Source organism: Coffea arabica, chromosome 7c (genome assembly GCF_036785885.1).
Source record: "Coffea arabica cultivar ET-39 chromosome 7c, Coffea Arabica ET-39 HiFi, whole genome shotgun sequence".
NCBI classification, from domain to species: domain Eukaryota; kingdom Viridiplantae; phylum Streptophyta; class Magnoliopsida; order Gentianales; family Rubiaceae; genus Coffea; species Coffea arabica.
In genome coordinates, this window is record NC_092322.1 from 8,534,883 (window position 1) to 8,546,208 (window position 11,326).

Genomic DNA, 11,326 nt, shown 5'->3' on the forward strand with positions numbered 1-11,326 from the left:
TTATCAAGTACAATCCACATCCATTTAGATTCTTTGTAATGTCTTCGAATATCTTTCTTTGACATGAAACATCTTGTTGGCCACAGCAACATCCAACAATATCCAATTCGATAGTTAGAACACAAATGCGAGTAACAGAAAGCTATAGATAATGCAAAGTGATGCTAGCGAGTAGCATATGTCAAATGCATAGTATCATCATATGGAAGCTTCGAGTTCGTCTGGGGTTACTGCAGCTCCATTCGGGGCATCATCAGCACGGAGTTGAGAAGAAACTTCATCTATTGCAGAGTTCAATTGTGCAATTTTCTCCGTCAGTACTTTGCGTGTTTTCTGTCCTCATCAAGGCAAAAACAGTGAAAATATCAGAGATCATAACACAAGTAATTAAAACAAAAAGGAATCAACCAAGAGTACGGATACTCATGTTGAACAAAGCAATGTTTTTTTCCTTTTCTTTTCTTTTTTATGATCCTTTTTCTATTCCTGAAAACATTGGACGGTCAATTTCAGTTCTAAAACCACAATTCATAGAACAAAAATAATGACCAACAGGTCCAAATGAGTTTAACTATTGATGAATGAATGTTCTCCCAGATGCAATGAAGGTCGGTAATGATGGTAAAGGTTGCTAAAAACCAGTCTCTTTTCCCTCACAAAATTGTTAAAAACCAGTCACTAGAATGATGTTAAAGGTTGGTCATACCAAATAATTCAATCCAACAAGTTATAGTAAGCCAAAATATATAGAATGAGATATAAGCTTCTAAAACCATGTTTAACTTCCACAATTTTGACAGCATAAACAAGCAAATGTGCAAAAGCAGAGACTGCTGCAGATGCAAAAGTTAGACGACCTAATAGAGCTACTCAATTTCACATAGCAGATGGCAGCTTTATGACACTCATATCTCGATTTAGGGGAGATAGAGAATGGAGAGAAAGGATGCATCAAGAGGGCATATCATATGGCAGGATTCGATGGATAGCTTTCAGTATATAACCCAATTCACCCCTGCATAACCACAACCCTCATCACATACAAAATGGCAGCCAAGATCCTGTGAGTCACCAGAAAAGTTAGTTATGAATTACATCAAAGAACAAATCCCTACCTCCAGAGCTTTCTCCTCATCATATATGAACTTTGGAAGCTTTCTCATTAGATCTTTCCTGTCAGCTCCTGCAAGTGCCTTGCTTATCTAGAAGATGACTACAACGTTAAATGTTATCAAAACGAACATGGTGCTGCAAATGACAACCTATAAATAATAGCAGACAGATTACTCTTGCTAATAGGACGTCTGAACAGTATGCTTACAGCTTTAACGTCTAAACAGCTACGAAATAATTGATTTTATTCTGCCAAACACTGATATACTGGTTCCCTTGCCTCCAGAAACAGATGAAGAATCTTCTTGGTATTTTCTTTTCTTCCCATACTGCAATTTTATTTTTTTGAGGGCAGGGGGTAAGGAAGGGGGGAGAGGGGTGGAGTTGGTTGTTAACTAGGGATCTTCATGGAAATTTACCAAAACTCCTACTCTTTGGAACTTCTGAACTTAGAAGATTTTGGATGGGCTAAGGGTTATGTTGCATTTTCTTAAGATCTCAGAGCAATCCAGTATAGAAGACAAAAGACTTCAAAAGAACTATCAGTGCTCTAAATTCTGAGCCAACCTTAATATGACATGTAAGTAAGTTGTCTTCCATCATTACCTGAGGTGCATAAATGCATCCTAATGCCCCAACAACTATTCCTCCCAAAACAAAACCACCGACAAAGATACTGGCACTACCTGGCCTTCCACCATCTCCACTGCATAGTAAGAATGGGTATTTTACAGAGGGAATAAAATTTGGTCAGGCAAAGAAAAATCATAAAGGAAAAAAATCCATTTCCATATAGTTAGATCATGGATGCTAACATATCATACTTATAAACTCGCTTTGTATTCTTGACTCATCTCTCTATCTGTGCAATCTACCCTAACAACTTCTCTTTTTCAAGTCTTTGCACATCAGACGAGGTACTGATACGTACTAGGCACTGATGTGTACGATAGACTTACTTTTATAGGCTTACTCTGCAGATCACAGTAAATTACATCTCTCCCTAGATGCATATTTAGTTCCTTTTACATTTTTACTCCTCAGCAGAATAGGATCCACATATTTCACTTAATTCCAATATCATCAAATCATATATCAAAAAGCCACCTTAGAATTAACTTTGTTTCATCAGTTATCAGAGTACCACATACCAGTATGTGCATCAGAAATTTTCATCTATAACACCTTCAGCAAATAAAGAATTCAAGGTCAATCTTTATGTAGACAGGAAGGAAAATTTTGATACCCCAAGTTGCATTTCTCTATTGAATGTAAAAGCCGAATAAGCCACATCAGGTTACTCTACTCCCCACCATGAGCATTAGTACCCCAGATTTTCTCCCAAATAGCAGAATCCCAGAGATATTTGGAACAAACACAAGCAGTACAAGGCAGAACATGGACTACCAAAAAAGACAATGGACATCAATACCTAGCTTGCACTGTCAGTGACCTCCCGCATTTCAATGGTTTCAGATTGCTTTGTGAAGCAGGGATGCAGAGCACATTATTGGAACTCAGAAAATGGTCCGTTTGCAAAGAAGTCCCTAGCGCCATAGACACAATTAGACATAGTTTTCAAGCAAAACTAAATTACCTCCAGCTATTTAAAAGACTATTGATTTCCAGTACGCCAACATCAGTTAATTTTTTTTATGTAATTGACTATCTGTAGGCAACTTTATGCTGTAAGCCTTGTTATTGAGTCAGAAGCTTGCTAAAGTAACATGCTAAAAATAATAAAATTCATAGGGCCAAGTTAACTCCTTGTACAATGGGAAGAGTTATAAAATTTTGTAGTCATAGCTTGTTGTACAAGTAATGTAGACCTCTTCTGCCAAAATAATAAGTTGGTTTCCTTCAAACAGCTCAGCATTCGAATGACATCGAGACTAAATAGAGAGCAAATGTATGTACACTAAAGCATGATATCTCCATGATAATAACCTGGAAAGCTCTAAGCCCTGAAAGTTGTTAGCACTCGTGTTCACATTTCATCTACAGCATGTTTTGATTGTGTTCCTAATCCACCTTCAGAATTAACATTATCCTTGATCATCTTTCTGAATAAACAACAACATTTTGTTTTTCTTGAATACTTAAATCCACATCACTGTAAACATCACAGACATCATCTTATTTCCTAAATACCTTCTTGAGTTACAATCGTCAATAGACGAGTAAGGTAAATAATGTATAAATTGAAAAACAATGTAAGAGCTAGTTTAAGTATGATCCCCGATCTACAGGATATTGAGTTTTGATGAGGGACAAGAGGGTTATAGCCTCTAATTACTCGGCCTAGCTGGATTTGAACCAGCACAGACCTACAACAAAGAATTTTACAGTCGGTTCCCACTACCGCTGCCTTTCCAAAGTTCAAACTGCTGTATCATATATTAAGTAATTCAAGCTCCTTTTCTGATGCGGGACTACAAGAAATTGGATAACTATATTCACAAAATTCAGGAGATATACCTCTAAATATGTAGTTACCTAGGAATGACCCTTTCTACAGCAAAACACAAATCCCAAAGTTAAATCAGAAGTTAGGCTCAAAAACTCAATATTCAGAGTGGAACTAAAATAAATTCCGACAGGAACATAAAAACATTATCATACACACATATATTAAGCTAGAAAGAATCTATCTTCAGAAGCTTATAGACGTGAATCAACATGCAAGATTTAAACAAGCTAAGACTAACATTACATAATTCAAAAAAAGATGGACGCCATAAAAATCTTGAATGAAAACCGATAAATTGGAGAGAGTTTTTACCAGTTAAGAAATGGGTCCGAGGGTGTTTGACAGAAACTATCGAGTTTGCGAGGGAATTCATTTTTCAGAATTTTTAGGTAGGGAAAATCGGAGCTATTTTCAGCTGATGAGTGAGTGAAAACTGGAAAGGGTGGTCTACTTTGGTCGGAGATATTCCAGTACTAATACTTCAGCAGTTATCGAACTAATATTTTATCTTTTTTCTTTAATTGTTAAGATTATTTCTTGTCGATGAAATTGGAGTATCTAAGTACCACGTGGCAGCATATCGAATTAAGAGACCAGTGGACGAAAGTAAAAATTTTATATGGGCTGATTTTGGGTCAGGAACGGTAGTCTGTGTACATGTAAGATGCCATCTTGTATATGGATTTTTTCGGACTTTCTGTGTAAGATGAGCCCCAAATAAAATTTCCAGCCAATACACGAATTAAAGTGTAAAATCACTGGGTTTGGGCGGGAGTGCCAATTGGGCTTTCTGAGTTGGGTTTTGACACGATCAAATTCGACTCAATAATCATATGATTTTTGAATTTTAAACTTTGGACTTCGAATTTAAATTATAAAGTTCAAGTTTAACTTATATTATTATATGAGTTTTGGACTCAAATCGAGATCGACCGAATCTCATCATTTGGGAATTTTTTTTTATAGTGTTAGTCGAAGGATTTGAATTCGGAACCTTTCACTTGCATTCCTTTTCTCCAAACCATCAAGTCCATCCTCCAACATAATTATATATAACATATATATTTTTATAATTATGAATTACTATAAATTCATATATAAATTAATTTTTAATTATAGATATTATAATATATAATTATACTCATATAGGCGTTGGGTCTAAATTGAACCTATTTTAACATGACCCAAGTTCAGCTCACATTTAGTTTGGGCCTAATATATGAGTCGAACTCGAATTGGTCCGACCCTATTGACAGCCCTAGGTTTAGGCTTAGGCTTCATGATTAAAGTAAACTTTCCTCCTTCAGTTTTGCATTTGTTCCATATAGCTATATCTCAATTATCATTTGCTACAATTGCCCCTTTAGATGACTATCTAATTAGGGCAACTAAGCTATAATTAATAGAGTTGATGTAGATGGGATTAAATAGATGATTGCACCAAAACAATGCACTCAAGATAGATTACAAATTTAGTGTCATTTTATTTTTGCTAAGGAATGTTAGTATATATATATAAGAACTTTGAACAGATGTGGCTGATATAGGGCAGTAGAAGTACGCTTTTGTTTGGTATTTTGATTCTTCAATCGGCAGCATAAATTAGCAACAAATGACTACAAGTCATTGACTGAAGTTCTGTGCAGTTGGATTTTATATCATAGACTGAAAACAAAAGAATAAACTCGATCGTTTGTTTGATTCCTACTATTGTTGGTTAATATAAATCATGGCCGGGACAGAACGAGAAGCAACAAGCAACGTCAATAAGGACCAAGTAATCAAATTAGGTAGTATAAGAAGACGAAAATAACGCGTTCATGAAGCAAAGACCGTGCACTAACTGAATTTAATTACTGTTAAACTTGCTCGGACACATAATTAAGTCATTGATTTGGTCAATCCTGTCCTGTTAAACATCACAAATCCTGCTGCAGTCTGTCGTTTGGAATTCAAGTTTTAGAAATTTGACGGGCAAGGACCAAATCAGAATTATACTTACACTAGAATAAAATTAAAGGTTTGTTTTAAATTAAAGATTTCCTTCATTTCGAATAATTATTAGTAATTTTCCATCACTACTGATTGCACCCCCAGTGAGAGATGTTCGGTTCTCCTAGCTAGCATTTACTCTCTAGTGAGTTGTCACGTCTTAGCAGATTAATTGAGGACGTCCGACCACATATCATATAATCTACCGGGCTTGTTTTGTTTTGGCTCTCCACACTTTTTTAAACTGTTGTTGGTATAATCGGCCGGCAGCTGGATAATGCATGATTAAGTCAATTTGACGTCTCTTGATATGGCGATAAAATTGGACTTGACCATTAATTTCTTGCTCAGTGTTAACACAGCAAGAATTCTCCTGCCAGACAAATTGGTTCAAGCAGAGCTGGTCTGTTGTAGCAATGGCTGGTGGCCCTGGTGACAGGTCATTGAAGGAGACTCCCACTTGGGCAGTTGCTGCTGTTTGTGCTGTTTTTGTCATCATTTCGGTTCTTATTGAGCACGGGATTCATTCTCTTGCAAAGGTAATAATTAATCACCTTTGATTAGTCCAGGCACATGTCCCTCTACTACTGCAACATTGTGTCTTGGAGTTCAGTTAACAGCTTTGATTGATTTTATTTATGTACAACTTTCAGTGGTTTCAGAAAAGCCAGAAAAAGGCGCTGCTCGAGGCACTGGAGAAAATTAAAGCCGGTAGCTTTATCCTTGATCACCTTTGTTTTGTCTTAATCGGAAGATTTGATAACGGAGTTTTTTCTTTGCGCTAATTGATTTTTTTTGTTTATTAATCTTGTTTGCATATGGGGTACAAATTTATAGAGTTGATGCTCCTGGGATTCATATCCCTCCTGATCACTGTTGGCCAGAAACCAATCAGCAAAATATGCATTTCTAAAGGAGCTGGAGACACCATGCTTCCATGTAAGAAAGTATTGGACGAGGAGGCTGCTGACACTGGAAAGGATCAAAATGACAGCCATCGGAGAAAGCTACTTTGGTATGCTGGAGATGCACTGGCACGCCGATTTCTTGCTGCAGCAGGCGGAGATGATGCCGATCATTGTTCTAAATATGTAAGTCGGCTAAGATACTTTATCGACAAAATGTTTAGCAGTCAGAATTTACTTAATGAACCATGTTATCTTGGGGATGCCAGAAGAAAGTTCCGTTGATATCTCAATCAGGGATTCATCAATTACACATCTTCATATTTGTGCTCGCGGTTTTTCATGTTCTCTATAGTGTCCTCACAATTGTTCTAGCACGAGCAAAAGTAAGTCCTAAAATCTCAGATTCTGATAATTAGTGGTTTTTGCTTGACTTTGGAAGGAGGACTATCGATTGACAGAACTGCATTGGCTATACAGGTGAAGAAATGGAAATCGTGGGAACAAGAAACAGCTTCCTTGAACTATCAGTTGACAAATGGTACATTACACTCGCTTCTAGACTCCTGTTTTTCGGTATGAAAAATTACTGACCGTAATGTTCTTGTTTCAGATCCTTCCAGATTCAGATTCGTGCATCAAACATCTTTCATTCGCCAGTATAGTGGATTCTCCACAAAGCCTGGTATTCGATGGATTGTAAGTTCTAATATGTCACTTTTGCTTCAACAAATCCCTCCGGGGAAAAGCTAAAATCTCAATAAGAGAATCGAAAAGTATTCCTTCGTTCTCTGACCATATTCTGTATACTTAGCTAAATGATGATTAACACTTTCTCACCACATTCTTGTCTATTTTAACTGTTGGAGGAAATTTTTACATTGCAGGCAGCATTTTTCAGACAATTCTTTTGTTCCGTGACAAAGACAGACTACTTGACCTTGAGACATGGTTTTATAAATGTACGTGCATAGTTTCACTTAATCACCACCCTTCTGATTCTGATGATTAGGCAAGTGATTGAGTTCTTATCCGTAAGTGGGGAGATTTTGGTTGTTGGTGATACAAAACTAACAACAAGGCGCACTACTTAGGAAGAAAGAACTCGACACTCAAAGCCAACAATCTCTAATCCCCTTCATTGGATTGTAGGCACATTTTGCTGCAAACAGTAAATTTGACTTCCACAAGTACATTAAAAGATCGATGGAAGATGATTTCAAGGTAGTAGTTGGTATTAGGTATGTGTACATGTCCATGTTTTCATGAAGATACATAACTCAATGTTTGTTTCAAGCCTGCTCCAAGGCGCACAAGTTTTTGTTTTGTCTGTCTGGAGTTTTGGGGTGTTTATTATGGACTGACTAGCAAATAATCAATTCTTGACAGCATACCTCTCTGGACATTTGCGATCCTTTTCCTAGCATTAAATGTCTACAGTAAGCGTATATCGTATTCTGGATCTTGATTATGATTTCCTTGTATTGTTAATAAACCATCAATCTGTTGACCAATTCCAAATTTACCATGCAGGATGGTACTCTCTCTTTGCCATATCACTGGTGCCGCCAATTGTAAGCATCCATCTACGATCTCAAGTATTTCTTAGTTTTAATTAGTCGTATAGATTCTTCGAACAAAAATTGCAAGAACAAAAGTAACAAGGATTTGATGTATCATATGCTATACTCGGGACAGATGCTCGTCATCATCGGCGCAAAGCTTCAAATAATAATCATGGACATGGCTCTACACATTCAAGATAGAACAACAGTGGTAACAGGAGTTCCAATTGTGGAGCCTAGTAACAAGTATTTCTGGTTCAATCGACCTCACTTCATTCTTGGATTGATTCATTTTACCTCATTCGAGGTACTACTTACGACCTAGCAATAATCTGTGAAAATATCGTAGAGGGTGATGAAAAGTTCAGTAACAAAAACCTCGCTTTGTCAAATGTTGCAGAATGCATTCCAAATGGCTTACTTTCTGTGGACATGGGTAAATCAATACTACTCTTGTGGTTACCATTCGATTGTAACATATTCATATTCATTAGCTCTTCTTTCAAATAATTAACAATCTGATCTTGAATGCAGTATCAATTCGGGCTAACTTCATGCTTCCACGAAAATTTGCCAGTAATACTAGCCAAAGTCTTTCTTGGTGTGGCAGTCCAAGTCTTAGGTAGCTATATCACCTTTCCTCTCTATGCCTTGGTAACTCAAGTAAGTTCCCCTCAGCTATAACTCCAAACCCTGTTGTCAATTTTCGATATCATATCCATAATCACTGCGCTTCAGTTCGAAATCATGCCTTTGATCAACATTTCTGAAACTTATTACTAAAACATATTTGAAAGCTTAAATGCTTTTGTACTTGTGCTCAATTCACAGATGGGATCCCATATGAAGAAGGCAATCTTTGAAGAGCAGACTGCCAAGGCACTAATGAAATGGCAGAAGGCCGCAAAAGAAAGAAGGAAGTTGAGAAAAGCAGGAGGAGATATGTCGCCAGATCTTATGAGTGGGAATACTACTCCGTCCAGAGGTTCATCTCCCATACATCTGCTTCATAAATACAAAACGAACTCTGATATTGAAAACAGTATCAACAACCCAACTCCTAGACCTTATCATTCAGATGCTGACTATTCAGAGACTGAAGGACCTGCATTGAACTCCAGCGATGATCAGAATGCAAGGAATCATAACACACCAAAGAAAGAAATTGTAGGAAAAGAACCAGAAACTTACAACTGGGATTTTTCCTTTTCCAAGTCATAGGCAGATAAATGATCCAGCCAAGCCTCTAAATTTGTCAAACACCTCTTCCTTAGCTTTGAATTATGCAGTGGGGATTATAGTATAAATGGTACTCCTGAAGTTTAAGACTTTAGCCTAAGCCTGGAGAATCCCAAATGGTGGACAGGTTTTTTTCGGTTTCTTTTTCACTTCCCTCATCAATGTAAACTTCATTACATAAACTCATTTCCCTCATCAAATCTGAAATCTAATCATTTGAAGTGAACATTATGAAATTAAATCTCACATGAATCGTTTGTTGAGATTGTCCACATACTGTCTATACCAGGACCATGATCACCAGTTGCTATACTCCCCCTATTCATATGGCATATTTTGGTAATGACAATTAAGTTAATCTTTGTGGATGGTGTTAGAGTTCTAATTCGAATTTCACACACATGGTTCAATAAGATGATACACAATTAGTAAATTGCTTCGTGCAATTGGTCTTTGTGTACTTTATGCTAAACAATTGGCAGTGGCACCACAGTTGTTTGGTCCTTTCATATGAACAATTGCACATTCCTTAATACTACAGAAGAGTGAAAGACAAAAACCGGATACTGAATGATCGTCCCCTCATCTTTATTTCATGAATGAGACAAAAAAGTTGGCTTTCTTCAGTGAACCCTAATGACAAACAAATTAATATAAACTATAAACTAAGTTTCTTTAAGGAAAATTTTATATATATTTTATTTGTGTAGAAAATAAATTTATATAAAATTAAGTTATTTTAATTATTTTTAAATGGTAAATATATTGGGTGTGCCCTTAACACTAATATATGTATATATGTCTGTATATACAAATACACACACATATACACTATGGCATGACAATTTGCATCCCATGAGGCCTTTATTAAGCCACTGTTCTAATAGTAGTATAATTAAACATTTTGTTAGTACTAGTCCTACAAAATTGGCATCAATCATCAAAATGATGAATGGTGTTACCCAAAGGGTATAAGAAGAAATGTTTCATTGCTATGAAATATTCAAGCCTTGATGGTCAATCTACGCCTGTTGCTTTAGAGCCGAATTACTTTGGACCGTTGGAGTGCTGACTTTTGTCTTTTGGACCTTGATAGAATCATACATTTTGAGACGAAAAAAAATGAACCTGTGTCAACCGAAACCCAACTAGATTTCTAGTTTGGCCCGCCCAACCGCAACTAGACTGTGTTTCACATTTTGCTGACTTGGGTTCTTACCCTGTCAAAATACAACCCAACCTGGCCTGTATCGGACCCAGTCGAAACAAGTTTCTTAAGGGGTATTTTTTTTTTTTTGTCGACACATGGGTGTCCGGGTATATTCTTACGGGGCCCGACTAATCCCCTGCGGTTCGGGTCCGGCGCCCCAACCCGGCCCGAACACGTTAAGTGCGCTGAGGAATCCAGCGGAGTGGAGACTCGAACTTGTGACCTCAAGGTTCACTGGTGAGAGGCGCTGCCGCTGAACCATTCACGCGGGGGCTCTTAAGGGGTACTTGGGATGTTCATTAAGGCCCATTTAATAACTCAATTCAAGACTTAAATTTAATAAATTTGAATCTTAACATATTCAAACAGTTTGATAATAAAAAATTGAACATCTAAATTAATTAAGTGACATTGAATTGGCTAGACAAAACTTGTTTCCAAAATTAAGCAATAAACTATTCACTTTATCATTAAATGTGATATGCATTTAAATGTATTAGATTTAATACTTAATAATTCAATAATTTATTGGATTCAGATTTCAATTTTATCAAACGCTCCCTGCCTAGAGACTTCAATTTTATCAGGATGCACCCTAAGTTTTTGGGCTTGCATCAACAAATTGTGTTCATAATATGGAAAATAAAGGATGCAAATGTAATTATATTTATATTAGAGGGCATTCTAAAGTCACCAGAAGGTTTTGAAATTATTCCATTGTACTACTAAACTTGGGTGTCAAATGGTGGGCTACAGCATCTAACCATCCTGTCAAGTTCGTTTAAAGTTTGATTTAACGAGATTGTAATCCTATGTTTTAGCTTATTTCTGA

At 36.7% G+C, this 11,326-nt stretch overlaps 2 protein-coding genes across 2 annotated transcripts; one reads left to right on the forward strand and one right to left on the reverse strand.

The window, feature by feature from the left end:
* On the reverse strand, positions 1-4,078 carry LOC140010469 (uncharacterized). The gene is made up of 5 exons (XM_072057576.1): positions 3,896-4,078; positions 2,546-2,660; positions 1,720-1,819; positions 1,116-1,202; positions 1-333 (listed from the first exon to the last, which is right to left on the reverse strand). The coding sequence occupies exons 1-5, from the start codon at positions 3,954-3,956 to the stop codon at positions 199-201; spliced, it is 498 nt and encodes a 165-aa protein (XP_071913677.1). The 5' UTR covers positions 3,957-4,078; the 3' UTR covers positions 1-198.
* Positions 4,079-5,875: 1,797 nt separating this feature from the next.
* On the forward strand, positions 5,876-9,510 carry LOC113698474 (MLO protein homolog 1). Its single transcript, XM_027218304.2, has 14 exons — positions 5,876-6,114; positions 6,229-6,286; positions 6,413-6,666; positions 6,750-6,866; positions 6,961-7,021; positions 7,094-7,179; positions 7,368-7,442; positions 7,633-7,721; positions 7,870-7,919; positions 8,014-8,054; positions 8,179-8,352; positions 8,446-8,481; positions 8,580-8,708; positions 8,877-9,510. Exons 1-14 carry the CDS (start codon positions 5,992-5,994, stop codon positions 9,264-9,266), a joined length of 1,683 nt encoding a protein of 560 aa, XP_027074105.1. The 5' UTR covers positions 5,876-5,991; the 3' UTR covers positions 9,267-9,510.
* Positions 9,511-11,326: the final 1,816 nt, after the last annotated feature.